Below are 26,532 nucleotides of genomic sequence, written 5' to 3' on the forward strand. Positions count from 1 at the left end.
TTCCCTATTACCTCCAGGAAACTGAATTACTGGAGTGCGTATGTGCTCCTGTGGGAGTGAAACTGATTGAAACCTACAAATAATAGGATTAGGATTATAATGAACAACAACTATTTTCTGATTGCAGTTATTTTTATGTCCCAGCTCGGCCTCCCAAGAGAGAAAGTTTCCATTTTTCGATCAGAATCATGATCCTAACAAACTGGGGATTACTAGAAGCACTCTCACATTGTCAAATATTGATTGTCATAACATGCATCAAGGAAGTAAATGTTGAAACAAGACTAACAAGCGAAGCATGGACCAGAGAATATGGCTATGAGAGCAGAGCATTTATATACACAGCTAAATTTAAAGGGGAAAAAAAATCTTAAAAGTAAATTAAAATATGAAAATGATAAAAATTGCAACAGTGTGACAGTAGAGAGATAATGCAGAGCATGTGCATTGTACCTTGTTTTTGATTAAGGAAATATGATTATATGATAATAAAATAATTATTGTCAGAAAACCTTTCTTTTATATTAGTTGTATTATTCAATACCTATTTTAAACTAATTTCTATCTTTTATTCTAGAATTACACCAGTAATTATCTTTATCTCACACTACCCTTGAAAATATAATAGAGTAACTGATGATTAGAAACATTTAAATAAAAGAAAAATTTAGATTCAATTATTACAGAAGAAAATTATAACAAATTATTTTTCTGGCCTTGAGAATGACTGACTGAGTGATAGCTGTCAGTGGTATTTCTATCTATAAATTAAAGAGGATAATAATAGTGCTGATATAAAATCATTCAAGCAGAGTCTTGTTTCCTAAACAATACCACAAGCTGAGCAGTAATATCACATGTATATTATTGCTGTGTCTGCAGTGCTGGGTGATAATGGCTTTGACTATAATTCATGGTGTGTTTTAGGATGTAGAAGCAATAAAATATTGATCATCAGCATGTACAGCCATTATTCAGAAGATTAGATCAATTTATGAAAGGCAATAACTTGTAAACGAGTGACCTTCCAAAGGCCAGAAGTAATTCCATGGTAAAATCACTACATATCTAGAGCTCCAGATGAAACCTAAGTTACTAAAAGATACTCAAATAATATATTAATATAGTTTGAGCTCAAATCATGTAATAAGTCATTTAGAGGCTGCTATTCAGAATATTAAAAATATTTCTGATCTTTGATACGTATGTAGAAAATTAAAGATGTATAGGTTTGTTTGTTTCTTTGTTTTAAGACAAGTATCTTAATCTCAAAGAGGGGAGAAAGCCAACAAAACCTAAGTTTTAAATACACCATTTAGTGTGACTCACAGTGAGCTAATATGTTTATAAAGGAATATCATTTTCTAAATATATAAAAATAAAGGGAAAATTTGATTTTAAAAATCTATTATTTGTGAAGATAAAAAGGTGGAATTTATTTTTTGAAAAATAAAGTATCATACATGTTCCCTGGATGTTTTGATTTAGTATAAATTTAAGTGTAAATTGATTCATTATGTAATAGATTAAATTATAGTTAATTCACATCTATATGATATATTCTCAGTTATTAACATCCACGGGAAAGAAGGTCTATTCAATTTACTTTTGGCAACAGCACTTTAATATCCACAGACAATGGATATTCCAGAAAATTGTAGGGACTATTTCTCTGGGATTTTAAATTTAACATCATGCCCTGGGCCTTTTCTATTGCTTTCAAAGATTAAATGGTTTAATATAAGTTTATAGATCAGATAAAAGGAATGGAAGTGGAATTGAAAAAAAAAAAACACACTTTAACATGGAAGTAAAACTTTAAAATAAAGATGATATTTTCATTTTCAAGTAATTCCTCATGAGGGGAGAAAATTATTTACAAAGATGTCAAAGTTCATATATTGAACACTAACATCCTCTATTAGATGAACATTTTTGTGATGCCCCAAAAGAATAAGTATTCAAAATCCAATTAGAAATATTGTCCCTCAGTGTGTATGATTAATATAACACAACTCTTTATTGTTTAGATAACAAACTTTAATGTGATGCAGTTATATGTAATAAACTAAATATCCACAACATAATTTTATATATATTAAATTTAGCTGTATGATATATATGTATATATGTATGATTCTAGCATTTCTTTGTTGCATTAAAATAAACTACAAAAAGGTATGACTAGACAATAAAAAATATATCTAATGAAAATTGCAATGTTTATAAAATTTAAGCTACAAAACCATGATGTGTTTATTTTTTTTTAATGCTAAGTTCTGACATGCCATCAAAGAGAATAAACATGGCATTCTGAAAGAATAAAATGTATTCTTTAATGAATCATAACTATTTTATGGCATATGTATATTATATGCTTGATTATGAGACTCATTGTCAAACTAAAAAAGAAATAGTGAAGACCTAAAGTCAGAAACATAGAAGAGGGTTTTTAAGCAAGAAGAACATAGAAAAGCCAAATCAAGACAATTCAGTTAAAAAAATCTGAAACATCTTTTTTTCTTCTTGGAAAAAAAGAGATTTGTTCTAGGAAAGCTTTTAACTTTTTTGATCACACTGTGCAGACCATGTCCTATACAAACAATCAATCAGATATATCATACAGGTTGGGAAAATCCTTTTCACCAGTGTGGTAGAAGAGTGGACTGGCATAGCGTGGGCAATATTATCATGAGTTTTGGAGTTAGACAATCCAGGATCACTCCAAAGCTTGGTTCTGCTAATTGTTATCTACCCCAGGAAAAGTCATTATACCAAAAAGACACAAGCACTTGAATGTTTGTTGAAGACAATTCATAATTGCCAAGATATGGAATCAACCTAAGTGACCATCAACTGATGAGTAAAGTATTGTTTACAACACAACAGTTGTGTTGTGTATACACGCACATACATACACACTATGGAACACTGTTCAGCCATAAAAGAGAAATTAATAATGTATTTTGTAGAAACTTTGATGAAACTGGAAGCCATAATCCTTAGTGAAGTATCTCAGGAATGGAAAACAAACACCACATACTCACACTTACAAGTGGGAGCTTAATGATAGTCACACATGGCCACACAGAGTTATAAGGGACTTTGGAAATGCAGAATGGGGGGAGGTGGGAGGAGGGTGAAGCATAAAAAGCTATTTATTGGGTAGAACTTACAATTTTCGGGTGATGAGTGCTCTAAAAGCCTTGTCCTTCCCATTATGCTGTTCATCTATGTAACAAAAAACCACTTGCAACTCCTAAATCTATTGAAGTGATAAACAGAAAAAGACAAGGAACCGACAGTAAACACTTAAGACAAACATAAGTTAACTTTTTAAAAAATGGAAATAGTTCTTTTTCAGAAACATTTCTTTTAAGAGTTAAATAAAAACAGTGCAGAGAACAACAAATAGTGAGTGTTCAATCAATGGAACACTCTGATGGTGTATGTATTATTTGTTACCCAGAAATTAAATATACAGTAAATTAGATATATGACAGTCTTTATTTGTATTTATTATTCATTTGTCAATATTTGCTTACAAAATTTATCCTCAATTATCAAAGGTTTAACACTGCAACAGTGAAGATGGATTATTCATGCAAATGCTCTTATGGGAAACTTCCACAAAGTAGTCCTTTAATTAAATTATAAATGTGAAATTGATGATTTAAAGAACATGACAAATTACCCACATATTCAATTAAGTTTAGCTTTCAGTTCTCATTTAAAATAGCACTTTTTTTTATTTCTACAGCTTCTGCAAGTAATCAGTTTCAGTCACCTCTTTAAAACTCATATTCAATAAATACTTGCCAAAATCTCTTTCTAAAATATTAATTTTAAAAATATTTCAGCAAATTATACTGAATTAAGGCGACATGAAGAATAAGATGTAGTCCAGATATGATTTCAAATTTGACTTTGAGTAAACTGTAGTGAACACACATGTTATCTAGGAATTCTAAGCATGAAATTCAAATACCTCTACATATAATTACTTTCTTCCCCTGAGCCCACAGATTTTCTGTAGACTGAAAAGTAATGTCCCTTAAAAAAAATTAGGATAATTATGTTGAAGCAGACCTCGTAAATTTTGTCGTCACTTGCTTGTTATTTGTGTAATATTATTTGTCTGACAAATTTCTGTCAGACAGTGCTGGCATCAATGTTTCATGATTTTAATAAACTGTTTTCTATACAATAACTGAACCGATCACAGTGATTCCATTGGCTCTAATTTTTCCATTGGATCATCCATTTGCATGCATTGCTTTTTCCATGTTGCTACCTGTTTTTGTGTTTATCTGCTAAACTCTTTCCCCAGCCTTTACTTCAATATAATGATTGTTAGTAAATTTAACTACCAATTCTAATACATAATCACACTTTCACCTTTAATTTCAGTTTTCTTCCTTTTTTATTGAGCCTCCAATAAAAAATTTAATCTAATCGGTGCTTTCATCTATCAAATAGGAGTATAAGCATCTTTTTTTACTATTTATTTTAATCAATCATACTAAGAGAGTGTGTGTGTGTGATAGATTGTCTAACACAGTGTTTTGTTTTATTCTGTTAGGAACCTTTTTAGTAGATATCTGTGGGTCTGGGACTTTTTACATCAAGTTAGTCCACTCAGGTCTTCCAGATAATACATTTCACTAAACAAACACAATTCCTGCTATGCTATTGTTTATTTCCCATCTGTTGATGTCAAAGTCTATTATGATACTATGATAATGAATTAAATTTTATTTCAATAATTGAACTCCTGGAACATGCACAACGGACTAAACACAAACACAAAAAGGTACATACCCTAACAAATAGAAAAAATAAACCGAAAAATTGTTTCTTATCAGACAGAAACAGACCATAGTCTTCTTAGCCAAATCTATTAAACACGTTTAACATTTCATTCTGTGTTTTTCTAGTTTCTTTAGACGGGTGATTTTTACATATTTTCTTCAATCAGCATACATTTTCTGTTTTGTGTGTTTTTGAAAAAAGGAGAGGCAAACACATACAAGGCATATGTATATATTTTTTTCGCTGTAATGTACTTCAAAAGGATACAAAAATCTAAAAAGTGCTGAACAGTCCTTCTTATACCATGATACTCCAGGGAAAAAGAAAGTTAACCTGTAAGCATTTTTCTGCTCCTTCAAAATATGCTTTCTAATCTTAGAATTTACGTTTACATACTTGGGGGATTTAAAATTCTCATCATGCTAAACCATCTAGTAATAATTATAATAAAAATCACCACTGTAGTCGAAAAATATGTCACAGTCTCTAAAAACAGCTTTGAAAATTGTCACACATTTCCTTGTTGGCCTGAAGCGCTGTGTCTGTCATTGTTTGAGTAGAACCAACACTTGTGAACTGACTTTCTTACGTATTTACAAGGCAAATTCTGTATGTTCTATTAAATTCAAGTTCTTTGATTTGGATTCATGTGAAGTTATGGCATATCTGTTTGTCACAGCAAATCGTGGGTTCCCTATGCAGTTTAATATTTTCTGCTCACTAACTACGGTGTCTGACATTATATATTGAAATTCCTGCTGAGACATCTGAAAGGGGTTCAAGGAACAGTAAAAGATTCACTTCTCTGAAAAAGTAATTAATATTCTCGTATCCATTATCAACCTTAAAATTCATCTTTTTAATGCCATCCTTTTCTTCTCTTCTACCTCCCCCATGTATCAGTAGCAATTCTCTTTTCCAAACATTATTGGTTTCAGTCATTGACATCATCATCTGGGCTCAAAGCCAACAGATAATCTATCACTCCTCTACAACCTTCTATCCTCTTCACATTTCTTAATGCAATATGTGCTTGAAGTTAATAGATACTATTTATGGAATGACTTCTATGCACAGGGCATTGTGTCAGATACTTTACAGACTTTATCTCTCAACCACACCACAAAGTAAATAGTATCTGTTTTAAGAACATAAAACAAAACAAAGAAAAAAAAAAACATTGCAAATTTCCCAACTTCACACAGTTCATAGGAATCCAAGTAAATCTGAGGTAAAGCCAATGCTCTTGAATAATATATCCCAGCTTATTTACTATAAGGAACAGTCAGTTAGAATGGCTAATTCTATACACACTTGATAAAAGCTAAAAACAAATGAAAGGTGGGGAAAGGAAACTCATCCTTAAAAGAGACAAGAGAATAAAAATAATCAGAAAATAAACTGACCAAAGGATTGATTATAACTTTATGATTGAAACATGAATAAATCTTTTATCTTGTCACCATTAAAAAACCTACTTCCAGGTTATTCTATAGTCTGTAAAACTGGGTCATAGGTACTTAGAGAACAATAAATACCTGGCCAACATGAATATTTTCTACCTATATAACACTTCTGAATTGTTCTTCATATCCTCACTACACTCCTGGCTTCCTAAACATCTTTTCTGTTTATATAAATTTCCCCTCGTCTACCTTTCCTTTATATAAATTGTCCCTGATCTACATTTGAATCTTAATTTTTATTTGCCTAGTTTCAGCTGCATTTTGATATTTTACAATATGAAGAATTTGATTTTGTCATTAGAATATAATTTAAAAATGACATATAAAATAAATAATCTTTATGGGTAATACTGACAAAAATATGAATGTTATCATTTTCACATGGTTCTGATTTAATATGTTAATAATTAAGATATACTTTCTAGTATCATTTATTTACACTAAAGACATTACAAGCAACACTCTGTCCTACATATTTAAATAAAAATATCTTATGTAAAAAAGTGGAAATATCACATTTTTAAAAGTTCTTAGGTAAAAATCTACCTTGATTTGGGGTTTGGTAATGAGTTTTTAATTGTTATCACCAAAAGCATGATCCATGAACTGAAAAAAATCTTATAAGTTGAACTTTATCAAAATGAAAAACTTCTGCTCTGTAAAAGATACTCTCAGGAGAATAAAGATATAGTAGAAGAAATTATTTGCTAGACACAAACCTGACAAAGTATTAGTACCCAAAATATACAAAGAACTCCTACAATTCAACAATAAGAAGTCAACCTACCCAATGGAAAAGTAGACAAGAATTCTGAACAAACGCATCTCCAAAGATCAAATATAGGTTGTGAATAAGCTTAACAAAATCATTTGCTTAAGGAATTGGAAATTAAAACAACGAAATACCACTATACCTACTAGAATGGCTAAAATCTAAAACCCTGAGGACAAAGGCAAAGACGCAGAGCAACAGAAACTTTTATTCATTGCTAATGGAAATGCAAAATGATACTGAAGGGGGAACTCAGGAGATATGACTGCTGGATATAAACAGTATTTTGAATTAAAGGCCTTTAGAGATTGATAGCCATTGGAAAGTGCTTTCTCTCTTTCTTCATAAAAACCCAGACACATAGAAAAGAACAATCAACTTCTCTTACCTTCCCTGTCATGTCACTATATTACAGGAAAGAAAATCAAAAACACAATCAGACCTGGCTCAAATCATTTTAAATATAATATCCGTCTCTCAGGTTAATTTCCAAAGAGAATCATTTACAAGGCAATCTCTTTCTCCCAACCATTCATTCCCTCAAGAATCTACTCATCTTCCCTAGTAACCATTTATTCCTCCTAAACAGAATTACCTATATTTCTCATCTGTCCCTTCCCTCTAAAATGAGGGCATATAAATTTCTGGACACCACTGACATATTGGGTAATCATTCTGTGATTCTCCCCATGTGCTGGCTAAACAAATCTCTTTTTCTTATTAATCTGCCTTATTATGAGTTGATCTTCTAATGAAACTTCCAGGATGAAGGGGAAATTTCCGCATGTTCAGCTATGGATCTATATATGGCAAAATGTAAAATTGAGTTGAAAGACTATTTAGATAGAAAAATAAGAAACATATTACTATACAGTTATTTTCATATACAAGAAATTCACTAATTTGTGTAGATACTACATACATCATCCCAGTAACTTGGTAATTTAGGGAATGAATGATAAACACTGATGGAAAAAATGTCAGGTCTTGTACTAAATCTTACATTTAAGAGGATAAAAAAAAAATCTTACCTTTATATAAGTTTATGAATATTACTTAGGCCTATATGAATATTTTAGAAAGAAGACACAAATACTGTTTTATACATACATCTGTATTTACATATATGCATTTAAATATATATGCACATATAAATGCACACAGATATATTGTGAACACCACACACCACATATATACACATATCTCTAGGTATATGTGTGTATGTGTGTGTGAGTATAAAAATATATATATAAATATGCATATATATATATATATATATACACTCACATTTTAGAAAACTTCAGAGGATATTCTTGGAGAGAAAGCCAATTCAAACATGTTTTTATCTTCAAAACCCATGAATTTAACTTATTCTCATGTCAAATTGTTAATATATTCTCATTTTATTAGTCAGGAACACCTATTTTATTTATGAATTATTGACTCAATAAAGGAAAATGTGTTCAAAGCAATTTTCCCATGTGAAATCATGGCAGAGGCCCTGTCTGTTTATACAACAGAGGGCACATGCATGTAGACAGAGGAAAGATGCAAGCAATAAGAGAAAGCAGAATAATGAAAGCTCACCGGGAAATCTGGGGAAAATAGTTGAATGAAGTAATGACAGTGTCTCAGGCACATAGAGAATTTTTTACCAGAGGCTTTCCTTACCCTCAGGCGTAATTACTAAGGCTGAACAATATAGCGTCTATCAGTCACAATCTAGGTTAGCGTCTCTTTCTATTATCCAAGAAATAGAGGAATAAAAATTACTTATACCAGTGCATATGAGGAACTCTGTTCACTGCAATGCATTCTGATGGCTTAATTAGGTGAACACATGGGATTTTTCTAGCCAGGTTCATCACAAAGGCCAGATTATCAAAGCAGAATGGTCCTGGGCTCTACAGCTAGATTACAAATACAAGCTTCTTCATTGAGTCTCTTGTCGCTGACTGTGTCTGTTAGTTTGCTTCCATCTACTTAAACAATTAAATGAAGCTTTACCCAAGAAGACCAAGGCTAATAAAGAGGCAAGGCACCAAAGTACAGCTGGCAATTTTCCTAGTTATGAAGATCTCATCTTGAACTGATTGATAGTCTCTAAAAAGTAAATAAAACACTAGCTTTATTTTCCTTAAGTGCTTATCCTCTTTAAAGACTGAACGTTTAATAGAATTTCTAATCCTTTGTAACACCTTGCCATATAAATATTAAATATAGGCATCTATATTTAAATACAATGTCAAGAAATTATAATAATCAAAAAATGTAAAAAAGTATCCATTTCAGTAAAAAAAAATGGGATAGAAATCTTGAGCAACAGTTATAGTAAGAGAATAACATAGAGTGGATATATACAAAGACATTTATTCCACAGTTTTATTGTAATATTAATCTTATGAGTGTTAACTTTAACTCTATCACCTAGAAGATTCTACCGATGTTAACATCTATACAAGGTACAATAGTAAATAATATGTACATATGTATACTTATATAAATCTGTGCATGGTGATTTTAAATGGCATTTTCAGTTCATTATGAATTTAAGTTAATAAAAAAACAAACTAAATAATGGCTATAAAATCAAGCATTAGATTGTAACTATTATGCTCTTATATTTTATATTTGATATTTGCAAAAGTAATCACATATTGTAAATCATGAACTGATGAATGTATTACATCTAGTCACAATTTGCCCTGTGCATCTGTCTTATTTTGTTGACAATGTCATCATTGGCTTAATCTCTAAGAATGAAATCATGGGATCATTCTTAACATCTCTCTACTTTTTTCTCATTTTCCACTTTCTCAGACCGTATATCCTATATGTTTTTTCAAACCTGTCTCATTTTCATTTCTATTTTCTCAACCAAAGTGAGACTGTTGCCAGACATTTTTCTCCTGCAAACTCTGCTTCTCATAATTTATGCATTTATCAGTAAATATTTAGTGAATAATTTCTACCTGTTGTTTACTGTTTTAAATATCAATTATATATTTAAATAGAATTTTCCTCCTTTCTAATAGTAATTTTTTATAATTAGAAAAGTGAATGTGTAATTGGTTTTTAATGTATTTTTCCCCACAGACACCCAAATTGCATGATTCACATTGCCTCCACCATCTTCACCAAACCTATAAGAGAAGTTTTAAAAAAATAAGTGTTAAACTTTTGTTGAATTACTAAATTAAGAAAAAAGTAATGAATATACCATTATTCCACTTGAATCACTACTATTTTAAAATAGACATATTAGGTTACTTTCATTCTTCAACTCTTTCCTTTCTTCCTATTGACCAGACCAGAGCTTACAGTTAAAGCTGCTCAGCATAATAAAAAGACTTCTTCAGATTTGTACTTCAAGTCTGACTCCCTGACAATATTTCCATACATCCTTCAATGTGCACTTTTTTCTTTCTACCAAACAAAAGCTCTTCTTACACTCTTAGCTCAGCATCTTGGCAAGAGCCTGGGATTTTCTCTCCCAGGCACCCTTTTCAACCTTGTTAAACCTTAAAGCTACGGGTCCAACAGAGTTCCTATCCCTCAGTAGGCACATAATAGATGTGAAGTGATCAGTGGTTTCTTATTGTCTGATTCACTTGTTCTGTGAAATCTTCCATGCCCTCCTCAAGCTTTTTGGGACTCCACTTGACATTTGTCAATAAGTTTTATAAGATAGGAACTTAAATCACTTGCTTGTCTGTCTCTGCTCTACAAAGTCTTTTCAGATACTGATGTTTCTTAATATGGTATTCCCATACTGATGACATTTTCCTTTATATTTAGTAATTAAGATTTTATCTAATAACCAATAAACCTGTTACTAAATTTGACTTAATTATTTATATCATACTACGTCTATTCTTAAGAGTAAAAAAAATATGAGAATAATACCCATACATATGTCATGATGAGTACCTTCCAATATTCAAATTTTACTGTGGACGTGTTTAAGGGAGGTTATTCTGCTCACATAAACTCCACCTTGTGGCTTTTCTTTTCATAACATTGACTTTTAATGAAGGGCTATAGCAGAGCAAAAGAAAATATACTGTGTTCATTTATTTATAAATTTTAGAGGAATATCTTAAGATTAGGGATTAGAAAGTGATGAGACAAGAAATTAACTAACAAACACTTTTGAAAGATCTTGAAACTTTCTTAAAAACTTCTGAAGCTGTAGTATATATAATTATAACATTAAATTTTAAATGTAATGTGAACTAAAATAAATTCTTAAGCCTTTCAGCTAACTGAATATACCCCTTCTTGGCCAAGGGTACCCTAGAAAAACCTTAAATCTAAGATGTTAGCTATGAGGACAAGGGGAGTAAGATATACCTTATCATACTCCCTTCCTTTTGGATTCTTTTTTAGTATTAATATACTAAAACATTCATAGGCCTGAGCTCATAAAAGACAAAGTGTAAATTATACCTTCAGGCCTTCAATTTACTTAACAGATCTTTTGAGTTTGGATAAACTATGCTGGCTTGTCTCTGATTTACAGATATCCTTATCTTAAGTTAGAACATTCCAAGCCTTTAGATGAAGCTTTGTTTTTTTTAAAAAACAAAGCCAAGGAATCTTTAAACCCACCTATAAAGTTTAGGTGCCTTCACTCCTTTTGAGATCTTCTATCTTCTCAGGCCACCCAATGTATGTCCTCCACAAATATACCTAGGATCTTAAGGTTTTACCTGTAATCCCTATTTCTACAAAGGTATAAACAAAACTGTAACCCAGACACTATAGGGATATAACAGAGGTAAAGGTCAGAAAAATGGGCAAGAAAAAGTTTTATGAGTTGTCTCTTTAAATACCATCCTGTATGAGAATTAAAATCTGCATTCCTGCCAGAGGCCAGTAATCAAAGGGGCAGGAAAACATTTTCTTAAGCCAGTGATCCTTGTTCCAAACCAGTACTAATCTGGCCACAGACCAGTACTAATCTACAACCTGGGGTTGGGGACCACAGTCTTAAACCACAGGAGATGGTTCAACAGAATTATTCACAAAGGTCATAAAATTGTCACCAGAGATAGCATCAACAGAAACTACCAACTATAGTTAAACAACAATATCCAGAAGCCACAATATGTGACACTGGTCACGAAGACCATGTCCAACCTTTGCCCCATTTATAAAGCCTGTATTTCCATTTAAAGGCAGGATGGAGGTCTTTGTGATGCTAATCACTGCCTTCTGCATTTACTTACAAATTAATAATTTTCTCTTTTCTTTTCCTTAAAGCACTTGTCCTTATTTTTTGTTCTGGCTGATTTGACCTCAGAGACAAGTACTGAACTTTCAGTAATGGGTGCATTTTCTCAGCTCCTCTAGTGTCCAGGTGTTCCAGGCCAGTCACATACATTTGTCTCAGACTAAACATCTTTACATTATTTTACAGAATTGCAGAGTTGTTGTTTTTTTTTCCATTAACAGTAGCATAAGAGGTATTTAGTAACAATCCTCTAGCATATATTGTTCTAAGATAGCAATATTAGCATAAACATAGGAAATACAAATAATGAATGGGAGTACATTTGCCATAAGCAAAATAATGGCTTTAAAAATGAAATCAACAGCCAATTTTAACAACTATAAATTACTCGCACAATTATTTGGGCATTACATGTAATGTAAATTTAAAACAGGAACATGTACCATTTCGAGCACAGAATTGCATATCTTAAAAGCATTTATATTTAATTTAGACACTGTTACAGCTCAACCATGTTCATTATCTACCGCTCAAGAGGAAGCTAGTACATTGATATTTTAGGGATTACAACAGAGAAAACGTTTAACATCATAGGTGCCATGCAAAGAAATGGAAGGGATTTCTCAAATCTGTCTGCCTGAGAATTTGGGAGAAAGGTTTTTAAAAGACAGTTTGATAGAATAGGACAAGAGAACTGAGATTGCTGATTGGCAGAACATGAACTCATAGAGTTGGGAAGCAGAGTCTAATCTTATCAGTTGGGAGATTTCCTGAGGGGAAATCTTAAGGCTTTGAGATATAACCAAGGGCAGACTCTCAAGGTTTTGGATCTATTTCCACTTCTATCCATGGGTCTGGTTGGCACCAGTGGGTCCCCTGGAATGCAGAGTCTGAAAAATACTTCAAACACCAGTCTTGGGCTTTGTAATAGTTATGCTTTCTACAGAAGCACAAATCGCTGACCTTTACAGTACAATGTTATCTATAGAGGTAATAGGGAAGTCACCAATCTTGCCCTTATCAGGGAGGATAGTGCCATTAAACAGTAACCAGTTACCACAGCAGGTAACAATGGCTGGTTAACTTCTATTACTCTACTTTTATAAAAATTGTATTTTAATTATTATTTATATCATATGGTTCTATATTATTTTAATATAGACAGTTTCAGTACTTACAAGGCAGTGTTAACTTACCGGGGAGGAATACACCAAGCCTCCGTCAAAGCAAAGCAAAACAAAAAGTAATTGAAAAGATAAAACATGCTGTCAATTTTCACAAACAGAATGAGAAGGGACAAAGAAAGCTGTTTCAAGAGGGATGGGAGAAAAGCCTGGCCTGCTGAATAAGGAAGTCTGGAGGGCCCAGAGAAACATTATGGGAACACTGTGGTCGGCACTTGGTAATTCCTGCCAAAAAAAAAAAAAAAAAAAAAGAAAGAAAAGAAAAAAGAAAGAGAGAGAGAGGGAGAGGGAAAAAAAAATGGGTAGCTATGAGGTATCCCAGGCAATCAGTCACCAATAGAAAAGGACAAAGGTGCTCAGAGAGACAGAGAGATAAATGAAAATTACAAACAATTACAAAGGGAGAAAAAGAGGATATTTATATCTGTACACTGCCCTCCTGTGTGTCTCTCTCTCTCTCCTCTCATTTGTGAGGGGGACCCCTTCCAACTCTCTTTGGAAGTGCTCTAAGCTGTCTTTGTGTTCTTCAGTAAAACCTACCTTTGTTTACTAAAGGCTGTGGGAAGTGACTTCTGCTTTCTGTTCCTGATGACTGTGCTGCTCCAGTTTCCCTCTCAGTTTCTACATACTTCCATTTTCTATTCCGACTATCCCTTGGTTGAACTTTCTATTTTCACCAAGTAATTGAACCAGCAAACTGAGTTCAGGGAATCAGGACCACAAATCCCTATATATTTAATGATTTATTATTAACAATTTAAAAATTAATTGAAATAAACTTCCAACTTGGCTGGCACATGAATACAGTGAAGGTGTACAGGGAATTTTAGCCCTAGAAAAGACTCCTTGATTATAAAGAACATTTTGAATTAAAGGCCTCTGGAAATCAACAGACCTTGGAAAAGGCTTTCCTCGATCTTCATAAAGACCAGAGGGACCCATCAAAGAAGACCAATTGTTTTTCCTTCCTCTCCCTGTTATCTCAATATCTATGGCAGGAAAGAAGATGAACAATGGAAACAGAGCTAGGCCAACATATTTTAAACATAAGACAAGCTTCTCAGTTTAATTTAATTTCCAAAGTCAATTTGTTTCAACTCATCCATTCATTTTTTGAAGTATCTATTCATCCTCCCCAGTAATCATTTATTGCCATTCAACTAAATTACCTATATTTCTCATCTTCTCTCTCCCCTCTGAAATAAAGGTATATACATAGAAGTATTTTCATGTCATTGGGATATTGAACAATCACTGTGTGTTTCTCCCTGTGCACATCATGACAATAAAATTTACATGGATTTTTCTCTTATTGATTTGCTTTATTATGAGTTGATTTTTTCAGCAAATTCTCAAAAAGTGTTCCCTTTGCCCAACAACAGTTTGTATCATTATTTTATATAGGTGGAAAGAATAGATGGGAGCAATCTGAGTCTGTATGAACTTACTTTATTTCTATATATCTACATATGCGTATGTATCATATATATGTATGTATATATATGCATGTGTATATAAGCACATGTATATACATCCTTTTTTTTTTAATAGGGACAGATTGCTAAACTACTGTTTTGTGCAGAACAAAATGGGAATTGATTTTCATTTCCCCACTTTGAGTAAAGTTTTATTTTCTCAGAAAAGGGAGAAAATGCTTGTTCAGATATTTCAGAAATCATTGACATTATGCTCAATTACTGAATCAATGACTATCAAGGGGTGGGAATAAATAAATATATTGACTCACAAGATAGTCTCAGAACAGATAAACATATTACGTGAGTGCTGAGTTATAACAGGAGAACTCTGGGGTTTGCAGGTCCTGCGTGTATGTGTGTGCGTGTGTGCGCCTGCATGTGTACACATGCAAGTTCACTTGTTATTAGCCTAAAACTCCTATATCAAGTAGAAATATAATTTTGTTGTCAATATATATTTCTTTTATAATATATATATTATTCAAATATATTTACAGAAAATTAAAGCTGTCTTTATAAATGATTTATCAGACCTACAATGGATAAAGGAGTAGCATAACTCATAGACGATTCCAGAATTATTTATAATAGAGGGTAGTTAAGAATGGAAATGGTCTGATGCAATTATGAATCAAAGAATCTTTAAAACAACCTGTAACCCATAAGTCTAGCCTCCCAGACAAGAAAGTTAAAAAGGGAACTGCAGCAAACAGTGAGTTTCAGGAATCTTGTGACTCAGCTGATCAAGTCTGTTCTGTTTTCCACAAAACGCACAAAGTTTGTAAGACAAAGTGGAATAATGGTCACGGTTACAGAACGGTGCACACAGCAAGTTCACAAATATCACAAGACTAATAGACACCATCATACAAATGGCAGGTGGCATAATGGCTAAAAAGAGAAGGAAAATGGGCACACCTGGCTGCTGAGGTGATCTGTGACCAAGAGGTAGACACGAACACCTAAAGATCTAGTGGGGCCAATGAAAAGCTTTACAGATAATTCTAGGTGGAACTAAGACAAGATGATTATACTTGCGTACTGAGTTTTTGTGGCGTCTCCTCTTGAGGCGGGGGAGAGAAGCAGCGTGACCTCTGCCAGTAACTCTGTGCAGGAATTGTGTGGGCACTCTGCCTTAAGTACGAAGCTACTAAACACAGATGTTCCTCCTGCAGCAGATGTTCCTGTTATATACATACACTTCAGATGCATGTTGAAACTCTGAAATAACCTTGTAACTTCCTTGGCCTTCTGTTGTCTTTCAGGACAGGTGGCCATGTACCAAGGGCATGTGCCGGCCTGACCCCTGAATCATGAGATTTTTCACGTCCACACAAGCCCAACGACTGTATAAAAGGAAGGCCAGAAATTGAGTCGGTGGGCTTGGTTTTGGGGACACTAGTCCACTAAGTCTCCCTAGCCAACAAATAAAGCCACTTCCTCTTCCAACTGGTGCCTGAGAATCTTTTTGTCTGCATTGGTTCCTGCACACTATGACTCCTGAGTCCCCTTCCCAATCTCTCGGGAAAAGACGGTGCTTATCTACTTTTTACTTTAAATAAAATCTATTCCTTTCCTTTTCTTTAAATAAACTGAATTCTTTTTCTGTTGCACTGGTGCCCCATCTGCTTTATTCTTACCTCCTGTGTACCTTGCTCTCACTTTGACTCAGGTCAACTTGCTGAACAGATCAGGGTCTTGGAGATATCTCTGACAGAGGGTAAAACCAAACCAAGATGACCTTGCTAAAAACCATAGGAGAGAAACTCTCAAAAACATTTCCACCTCAGATTTGTTTATCTGTTTGTTTGTTTATTTTATACATACCAGTGAAGAAGTTAGCTTAAGAATTAAAATGCCATTAACCTCATAATATTTACAATTTGCAAACATATGCCATGTGAACTAAGAGAAAAGTTTAAGCTCTCAAAAGGACAAAGGGACCCCAGAAATAACTAAAAATTGAGTTGCAGGTCATGAGAAGAGAGGTCAGACATGCCTCTTTGTGCCCCCTCCCTTTTTGGACAGACACTTTGTAATACACCAACAAGCCTAAGGCTATGCAAGATCAAGCTTAAACCACATGTGCAGGCCATCATTTACTCAAAGAGCACTTGAGGTTAGGCAAATGGCCTGATATACAGACATTCTCATCTTAAAGTATTCCAAGTCTTTAGAGAAAGCTTCATTTCTTTAGCAATTATGAATCAAAGAATCTTTAAAACAACCTATAACCCATAAGTCCTCCGCCCCTCCAACACAACACCTTTTCAGCCCAAACCAAGGTATACCTTCCACATATTGTATTAAGATCTTATGATTTTATCTGTAATTCCTGTCTCCATGAATGTATAAATCCAAACTGTAATCTAGTTACCCTGGGGACATTTTCTCTGTGTATGACAGAGGCCTGGACGTTTGCTCCAGGACTCTGTCATACACATTCAGAATAAATATCTTTCCATTATTTTACGACTTTGGGTTCCCTTCCCTTAACAGCGTATTAAGTTAACTTTTTTTTTTTTTTTTTTTTTTTTTTGCAGTTTTTGGCCGCGGCCGAGTTTAAACCTACCATCTCCAGTATATGGGGCCAGCACCCTACTCCTCTGAGCCACAGGCGCCACCCTTAAGTTAACTTTTAATTAAAATTGCTTATTCCTTGATATCAGTGCTGTCATTCTTAAAACAAAACAAGAGAAACAGACCTCTTTATTTTCTCCAAAGAGAGCTGAGCATTGATAGGCAGAGATATGTGGAAGAAAGAATCCAAATGGCACTATAATTAGTTAGGATATAGCTCAGACTAAGTTAGCACACCTGTTTATAGATACTAACAATATTATCATCAATGTTAGAAAAAGCAATTTCCATATGTAGAGATCACTCAGTGTCTCAAGCCTTTAGATTATTTTATCTACAATCCACACACAACTCTCATGAGTTAGTTTTAACACCATGTTTGAGGGGTAAAATGACAGAGAGATTAAGTTATTTACTGAGGTGACACAACTAGTGAATAATAGAGACATTGTCCAAACACAAGCCTGTATGAACCCAAAGTCACCTTTTTCTCCACTAGGACATTCTTATGGTCTCAATATTGCCTGTTAAGTTTTCCTTCTTTCCTTTTATTATTCCTTTATCCTCTCCCTTTCTTAGTGCCCATTGTGTATGAGGCCCATACTCCTATGGCCAGAGATATAGCAGTGAACATAACAGACTATGGGGAATAAAAGAAGAAAATCAGAGATGCAGATATAATATTTATCCATTCATATACATTCTGAAATGCCTACATGACACTGTATGGTGTGTAGGGATTCATACATATTAAGTAAAACTATATAATATAATAATTAAATAATTAGTATAAACTTGAAGATAGATATAATCTCTAGTGTGAAGAGAGGGGACTGTAAGTGGAAATGGGGCTTCAGCACTCCCACCAAGAACCACCAGCAATAGAGTCCTTGGATTCAGCTACCTGGTCTCCTTCATAGCACCCGGTAGCCCACACCTGATTTTGCAGAAGAATATAGGCCAGGAAACACAGCATGTTAGCAACAAGTGTGTCACCAACAAGACAACTGCCAAGTGATAGCTTTATAAAGTGGATGGGTGTTTTATTATTGTTATTAAAGTTAATATGCAAAAAGCAACATTCAGAAATTATTTGGTTTCTAATAATTTTCTTCTATGAGGCTTGTGGAAACATGTAAAAGTAAGTTTTGGTAGTGAGTATTGTATTTAGGCAATATATTTGAGGGTAAGTCATATTTAGTCATCTAAAGGTTCTTTGAAGACCTGTTGTATACACTAGATACAGTGCCATTACCATGGGCCAAAAGCACTGTTAGGGTGCACTATGCTATATTATCTCAAAATAAGAAGAAAAAAGTGAACTTTTATAGTGAAAGATTAAATCTTTATGTTAACATCAATATAGTTTTAAAATATTCTTTTATAGAAGAAAGGGACTCATGAAGGAAGCAGTGTCTAGGGTTCCTATAAGTCATAATGTAGCCCAGTTCTTAGCCTCTTTGACAGAATATTGGCATAATTGACACATTTTTCTAGTTTGTTATAAATTCTCAGCCACTTAATGTCTAAAATGTGTAAAAGGTGAACAAAATTTAGGGAGACTTGTACCCACTTGCAAACCTAAGTTAGAACTCTGTAGTCATCTTCAATAACATAGATTATCACTGATCTACTTATTAGTTCACTGGCTTTTTGTATTGAGCTAATGTCTTTCATCCAATATGAACAATTATATTTTGAATCTACAAATCTTATTATAAGTTGAAAATAGCAAGGATCATAAACAAAAACTGAGAAGGTATAAAGAAAGAGGCTTCAAGGAGGATTGAAGGAAAGCATGGCCTGCTCAGTAAGAGAGTTTGAACGGGTCCAAAAAACATTATGGGAATACTGTGACTCAATTGATCAAGCATATTCTGCACAGAAACAGTTTCCATGCTTGGGCATAAGGTGAACACTGTACATCACAAAGACCCCGAACTATTGGAAAAATCAATAGCTAGATGAGCACTCAGAAATTCTCACCCAAAAGGGAAAAGATTGTGGATATGAAGTAGTCTAGGTCATTAGTGATCAGTAAAAGGGCAAAGGTGCCCGGAGACACAGAGAGGACAGAGAAAGACATACACTAACAATTTAAAAGGCAAAGAAAGATGATATTTATACCTTTATACTGAAGAAGGACCTACTTCAATCTCTGGAAGTGCTCTAAGCTTTCTTTTTGTTCTTCAATAAAATTTCTCTGTTATACTAAAGCCTGTGTGAAGTTGCTTGTGCTTTTTATTCATGCTGCCTGCACTTCTCTTGTTTTGCTTCAGTTTCTACTCATTTTTCTATCAAGCTGTGCCTGGGTTGAATTTCCTAGTTCCACCATATAAACAGGTCAGCTGGGTTCTAGGAACCAGGATCCCACACCCCCAAGAAAAACAAAACAAAATAAACCAGCAGTGGCCTCAAATCTGTTCCTCTATCCTTACCATATCTCCAAATACTTTTATCCCTTTCTAATGAAATTTCATCCTCAGAGAATAAACATTCTTTAAGTGTAAACTGCAGATTCCTAGGCTTTAAATCAAGATTGTTTATTTCATTAATTCTGCTATGGACCTTAGGAGACAATTTTTATAAACATGTCAGGAGGTATTTAAAAAAGTATATGGAAAATATATTCAGAAACAATTTTCTAGTCGTATGTATTTGTGGAGAAGCTTATAAATTCAAATTGCTTTTGTGTATAATACCTCTATCATTGAAGAATTGTAGGAATTAAATACATGTTAAAGTACTTTTATACCTAATTATTATATTGTATTATTGAATTTTTACATTTTTTTAAAAAGCGATTAAATTCTGAATAGTCAATGCAGTTGAAAAATATATGAAAAATGTCTATGAACAGACAATCTGTATAAATTCTAATTATTTTTTCTAATTATTGTCCATGGTTACTCTGCTATTGAAACCAAACACAAATTTTAGAAAACCTATTTCTGTGGATAAAAACTTTGTAAGAAGCCTGCATGTAACATTATTTGTTAAATAATGTGTTTCAAAAAATGCTTAAATATTCTGTCACATTTAGATTTGAAAAAATTTTAAATATCTTTTCCTAGGTAAAGAAGATTTTGAAAAGCATAAAATAATTCCTGAAGTTTATTTAAAATGTATGAAACATATAAAAACAAAGAGATTCCCAAATTAGAAATGAATGGAGATTTTATGCATATATTCACTATTATTTTTAGAATTTTATATAAGGAAGCTTTTTCCTTTTTAATTTGTAAGTTATCTGTAGATGAGTGAAACCCAGATAATAGCTCCTTCTTACATCCTTTGGGTATAACAACAAGATACTGAAGTGGTGGTGAGTGGATGAGCAGGGCGGGTAAGCAGTAAATCATTTCAGAAAATTTCACCGTATTTGCTTCTTGACATGGTAGGGCAAAAGGAAATAACCTTGTCTTTCACTTGCATCTTTCATGAAGAAAAATACTGTGTCACATTTAGAGAATGAAGAAAAAATAAATAAATCATGGTTAACTTTAAAGGGGGCTGCCTGATTTACTGAAATAGAAATAAAGCCTTATAAGCTGTTCCTGCATCTATTTCCATTTAAAATCTTGCAATATAAACCTAGAATTCAACCTTTTAAAAATTTTACCATAAATGTTCAAAATTTCAATTCAATTCCACTATAAGTGAAATGCATGATTTTAAAACATATCATTTAATATTGCCTTTCATTGCCTTCTTGACATCTGTTGCCATATAAAGCTGGATATTCAAATGAAAAAGATTGGCATCTGTCAGATTCCTTTCTAACAGAAATTAAATGAAGGCATCCAACAAGGCATACCTCAAAGGATACCCTCATTTGGTTATAGAATATATTTTATATGCGAATTAGAGATTTTATAAATTAACATGAAGAGTATCTACCAGTGATTTCAATAAACAGGAGGCAGACTTTTGGGGTTCTATATGTAATGAAGGTTTCAACGTGAATGGTTGGAGAGTCCCAATCATTCCTAGACTCCAGACTCCATTTTTAGTTATTAATAAAATAATCTGCATTATGTTGAATTTCTTTTTTTTTTTTTTTTTTGGCCGGGGCTGGGTTTGAACCCGCCACCTCCGGCATATGGGACCGGCGCCCTACCCGCTGAGCCACAGGCACCGCCTATGTTGAATTTCTTAATGACTCTTTTATTTTGTACCCTGAGACATCTGTTCTAGTAGACTCTTCTGCTAATGACAAATCATCTAGTCAAGTACTACAGAATTTTACTTCTCTTTATTTTTTATAAACATGTTAAATTATTTTTATTTATCTGACTTTTTAATTTTTTTATTATTAGAAATATATTTCTGATGAGGGATATTCTTTTCTCAAGGGAAAGAGTGAAAGTAAATCTGTTGAATAAGAAACTGTGTGTTTTAAAAAGCACTAATTTTTTGATCTTCAAAGCTAACCCCATTTTTGCTCCCTCTGAGCTATGCTAAATTCAGCACAGATCCAAGGTCTCTAATGAACATAGCCAAGCTAGAACAACCCACAACAAAAGGAATCAGGACTTCCCTCCATTCTGAAATGAATGGGAAGGAGGGGGCATTGTGAGGATGGTATGTCCTTTCTATAGGTTTTTTAACCTCCCTAGCCTGAAACCAATGCCATCTAGATGGAGGCAGTTATAAAAATGACTTTCACTCTGCAGGTGTTCCTTTTGAAAAGCTAACAGCGTATTTCCTTTGACAGATAAATTACTTTGAAATAATTCTTGAAATCTGTGGTCTTGAAAAAATAAGATATCTGACTGTATGCATTCCATTTGGGGGTACACGTCTTTATTTTTAAGATGTTGCCTCAAAATGGGCTTTGAGTAACCAATTTATATTTTTAACTAACTGATAACCAATTTATCTTATCCTTAACACCCATCTACATATTGTATCGGATGATGTATTCCTGTTCTTTAAGCTCTCTTTAGATTTAAAAGTGTTTCCTGATACGGTAGTAATTACTGACTTTTGATAATTTTTGTACCTAAATGTTCAAGTCAAGTAATTACTGACTTTTGATAATTTTTGTACCTAAATGTTCAAGTCTAAAATTATACAATACCCTTTGGAATGAAAACTTACATTTTTATTCCCTGGATAAACCTTATGCCTCCCCACCATATACTCTCATGCAAGCATTCCTTCTTCAAACCATACTGGGTTTCAAAAACCTGTTCAATCATTTGTTGACCCGTAGCACTTACTAGCTGGCCAGTCAGTTAAAGGACAATTATTATCTAAACAAGGTGTCCTCAAACTTTTTAAACAGGGGGTCAATTCACTGTCCCTCAGACCGTTGCAGGGCCGGACTATAGTTTTAAAAAAAAACAAAACAAAACTATGCACACTGCATATATCTTATGCACAAATTCCTATGCACACTGCATATATCTTATTTTGAAGTAAAAAAACTAAACGGGAACAAATAAAATCACACCACCTCATGCAGCCCATAGGCCACAGTTTGAGGACGCCTGATCTAAACTATTATTGACATCTATAGTAGTAGGTTTTAAAACATTTTCACAAATTTTCTCTTCATCCCGATATCTATGAAATAGTGAATTCATTTGTACTTATATTTGTTTTGCTTTTCTCCTACATTTATTAAAAAAAAAAAACAAAACCTCATGACAGTTTCTGTATTGTCAGTTTTTGATACTTGGTTCGTACATTCATCTGAATCAATACACAATAGAGAAGTGGCAAGGGCAGGGATGCAGGAAGAAGTTAAAATTTAAAACTCAGTACTTTCCTTGTATAAGTCTAATTCAGGGCCATGTTGCTAAATGTGCTGTTTAAATAAGAGAATTAGATTTTATATACACTTCACACATATGGAAATGTATGTAATAGGCACGTAAGCCAGTTTGTTTGTTGGTATCTACTTTATCTTCTAGGTTAAACCTTCAATCTCATTCCAGCAAGCGGGTGGGGAAATGAAGCTCTTGGATTTTTTATAATCTTTGACTTGTATGGGGGATACAAATAAATACAATAATAAAGTAAGCAAAGAAAAACAAAGCTTCACAGTTTGGTCTAATGAAACATCATAAGCCATCAATTGATGAGTAACTTAGCTAAATTATGCTGGCAAATTAAATATAATTTCCCCTACTTTTATCTAAGTGAAAACTTGAAACTATAGTTGGATTAATTCATCCATATATTATTTTATTTTTTTCACTATAGCATTTGGTTTGTTAATGCCTATAGAACAGTTTAAATGAAATGTTTTACAGAAATGTTATCCTTATACTATTAATAAAGTTACAACTTCAAGGAATCAAAGAAAGAGGCTTCGAACTTTACCCAAAACAATGGTAACTATGGTAGCAACACAGCAGCAAGTCGCATTTTTATTCTGATGTTCAGCCTGTTAATTAACTTGTCACTACTCTAAAGGAATTTCAGTCTTAAACGTTTCACTTCTCTGATGTTCTTTTTCTACGGTAGTGACACGTATTGAGACACTGTTTTTCATTTGGTGTTATACATATTGTCCCTATTTTTGTGATTCTTCCACCACCCAAAAATTCACTTAGTTAATATCTCCTTGTTTCAGTAACAGTGAATTTTTCTCCATTTTCTGTTCCTGTTGAGAATTAAGACAGTGCTCTGTATTTAAGAATAATCATTCAGTCCCTGAAATTTATCTCCACACATATTCAAGAAGACATTCACACAGACTCACAAGTTCCAAAGAAAACGAACAAATTTGTTTTATAATATGTGAAATAAAAGTGAAGTTAAAGCAAAGAAGGAAGTATTGGTTAAGTATTGATGAAACAAATGCCCAGTACTTACCTGGAATGAGCTGGGCCAGACAGAGGCGATTTCTTGACAAGCTGAGGAGTGATGTTATGACCAAAAACGGAAGATGTCTCCATTTCATCTTCGTCCCTTCCTTGCATTACACCCAGCCAGTGACACAGATACGTGCTATCTGGAGAGATACAAACAAACAAAACAATGAAATTGTTATTTGTTTAAATGATTATAAATGATTAGCTATGTTGAGGTAAAGAGAACATTTAAAGTATTTTGTGAAAACCTTTAGTTCTAGTGGACTTGACATGTCATATTTTGAAATGATAAAGTATGATAATTAAATAATCAAAATAATTCAACAATGAAAATAACAAAACGAATGTACTCAGAAAGAACATATTTCATGATATGTTTTCAATGAATGGGGTGTTTATTAATTTTGAAAATTTATTTCAGTCGGATACTATTTATAAAGGATTTCTGGGTTTTCTCAAACTTTTAGGAGACTCCAGATACATATTCTTACTTTCATTTCCCATCAATCTAGTCTGAGCATTCTCATCACATTTAGAAAACTCTGCTGTTATTCATTAACCATATATTTACACATTACTTACAATAAGCCATGAACTACGCTACTTTGAGGCTACAGCAGAAAACAAAAACAAAATGTTCTTCACTCAGGTGTTTAAATGACTTGAGGCCATAAGAATCACATGAATTCACAAAACTTAAAAAATACTACATGGTCTCTTCTGAACGAGACATCCTCTATCAGTCATAAAGGGGACAGAAACAGTGTTCTTGGAGGAAACAATGCTTATAAATCATTTTAATTTATTTAAATTAATCTTTTAAATTTTCTAGAATTTTTCTTAAAATATTAAGAACGCAAAAATTAAGGTTATGGAATTATAATTACACAAATAATAAATATTTTTGAACAGTTAATCTGTATAGAGCTCTCTGTGTCAGGCAGTGGTAAGTCAAATAGGTATGAAACAAATATACTGGCCTCTTACTTATTTAGTGCACTAAATGTGTAACCTATGAGTGACAAAAATAAAAATAATGAAATCTGTTATGACAGAAAGTAGTCTAAAGACAGGAAAGTGAACAGGCTTGAGCTAGGATTTAAAGGGAGTATGAATTTAGTATCAGGTAAAGATGTTCAGTGAGATGACATGTGATGTGTACGTGAGGGAAACTACAGTGGAAGGTGTGTGTGAAAATGTGAAAATAATATATGATATACATGTAGCATTTCACTATTTACCCATGTATTGTCCATCAGAGTTAATTATATTAGGAAAATAAGTCATACTATTAGGAAAAAATTCATACATATTATCTTTCCTATGAGAATGCAAGTTCAGAATCTTTAAGAGACTTTTCTGCATGAGCACACATAATTAGCAAATAAAGTGAACTGGAGCCAACTCCAGTATATTTCTTACAACGATATCTAAACCAAGAATCAAAGGTCTTAAATGGGAATCTAAATTCCATGCTTTTTCTTATCAGTAGTATAATGGCGTATGTGAAGATAAAGCTCAGTACTAACTGTATAACTTGATCAAAAATAAAGGAAACCATGGTGACTGGGCTCTTCCATACAGGTCTAATTGGTGGAAAGGAAAGTGTCCATAACCATTGAAGATAATGCAAAAGAAAGGCAGCAATTTAGTAACGGATGAGACTCTAGAGGTACAAATTACCCAATCAAGGCCAGGCACCTAAATAGTCAAATGGTATATAAATACATCAAATAGTATATGTTTACAAAATTTCCAGCTAGAAAACAGAAAGCTTAATAAAAATGTGTGTTTATGATTTATAGAAATGACTAGCTGATGTACAGCTACTCCAGAGTTCTCCAGAATAATAATGTGCATATAAGAATCTAGTTAACTCTACACAGAATTTATTATTGTTTCAGTGTAATTAGAAGAATACTTGAAATAACAAGTCGAAAGAGTTTAATACCTTCTAAAAATGCAGGTTGAATGCTTCCAAACAGACAAGACAACCTGGACTACTGACTACCAAACTCTTTTTAAGGTATAGCACTGTAACAACTCCTATAAAAAGTGTACCATTTGAATATAATGTACACATGAAAACAGAGTACTGAAATTCCATGGTTAAAGTTGAATGGATTAAAACATTGTATTCTTTATTTATATGTTACAAACACATGATAGAGCATTTT

At 33.1% G+C, this 26,532-nt stretch overlaps 1 protein-coding gene across 5 annotated transcripts in view; it reads right to left on the bottom strand.

Annotated features, from left to right (window-relative positions):
• The window catches only part of ROBO1 (roundabout guidance receptor 1), a 1,140,930-nt gene that overhangs the window by 986,180 nt on the left and 128,218 nt on the right, over positions 1-26,532 (bottom strand). For 4 of the 5 annotated variants that reach the window (XM_053565205.1, XM_053565202.1, XM_053565204.1 and 1 more), the window contains exon 2: positions 24,357-24,491. In XM_053565205.1, the coding sequence (XP_053421180.1) occupies positions 24,357-24,444 (88 nt within the window). In that variant the 5' untranslated portion in view covers positions 24,445-24,491. Of the gene's footprint in view, positions 1-24,356; positions 24,496-26,532 lie in introns of those variants that run through there. The other variant, XM_053565201.1, reaches the window with a different exon arrangement.

Source organism: Nycticebus coucang, chromosome 16 (genome assembly GCF_027406575.1).
Source record: "Nycticebus coucang isolate mNycCou1 chromosome 16, mNycCou1.pri, whole genome shotgun sequence".
Classification (NCBI taxonomy): Eukaryota; Metazoa; Chordata; class Mammalia; order Primates; family Lorisidae; genus Nycticebus; species Nycticebus coucang.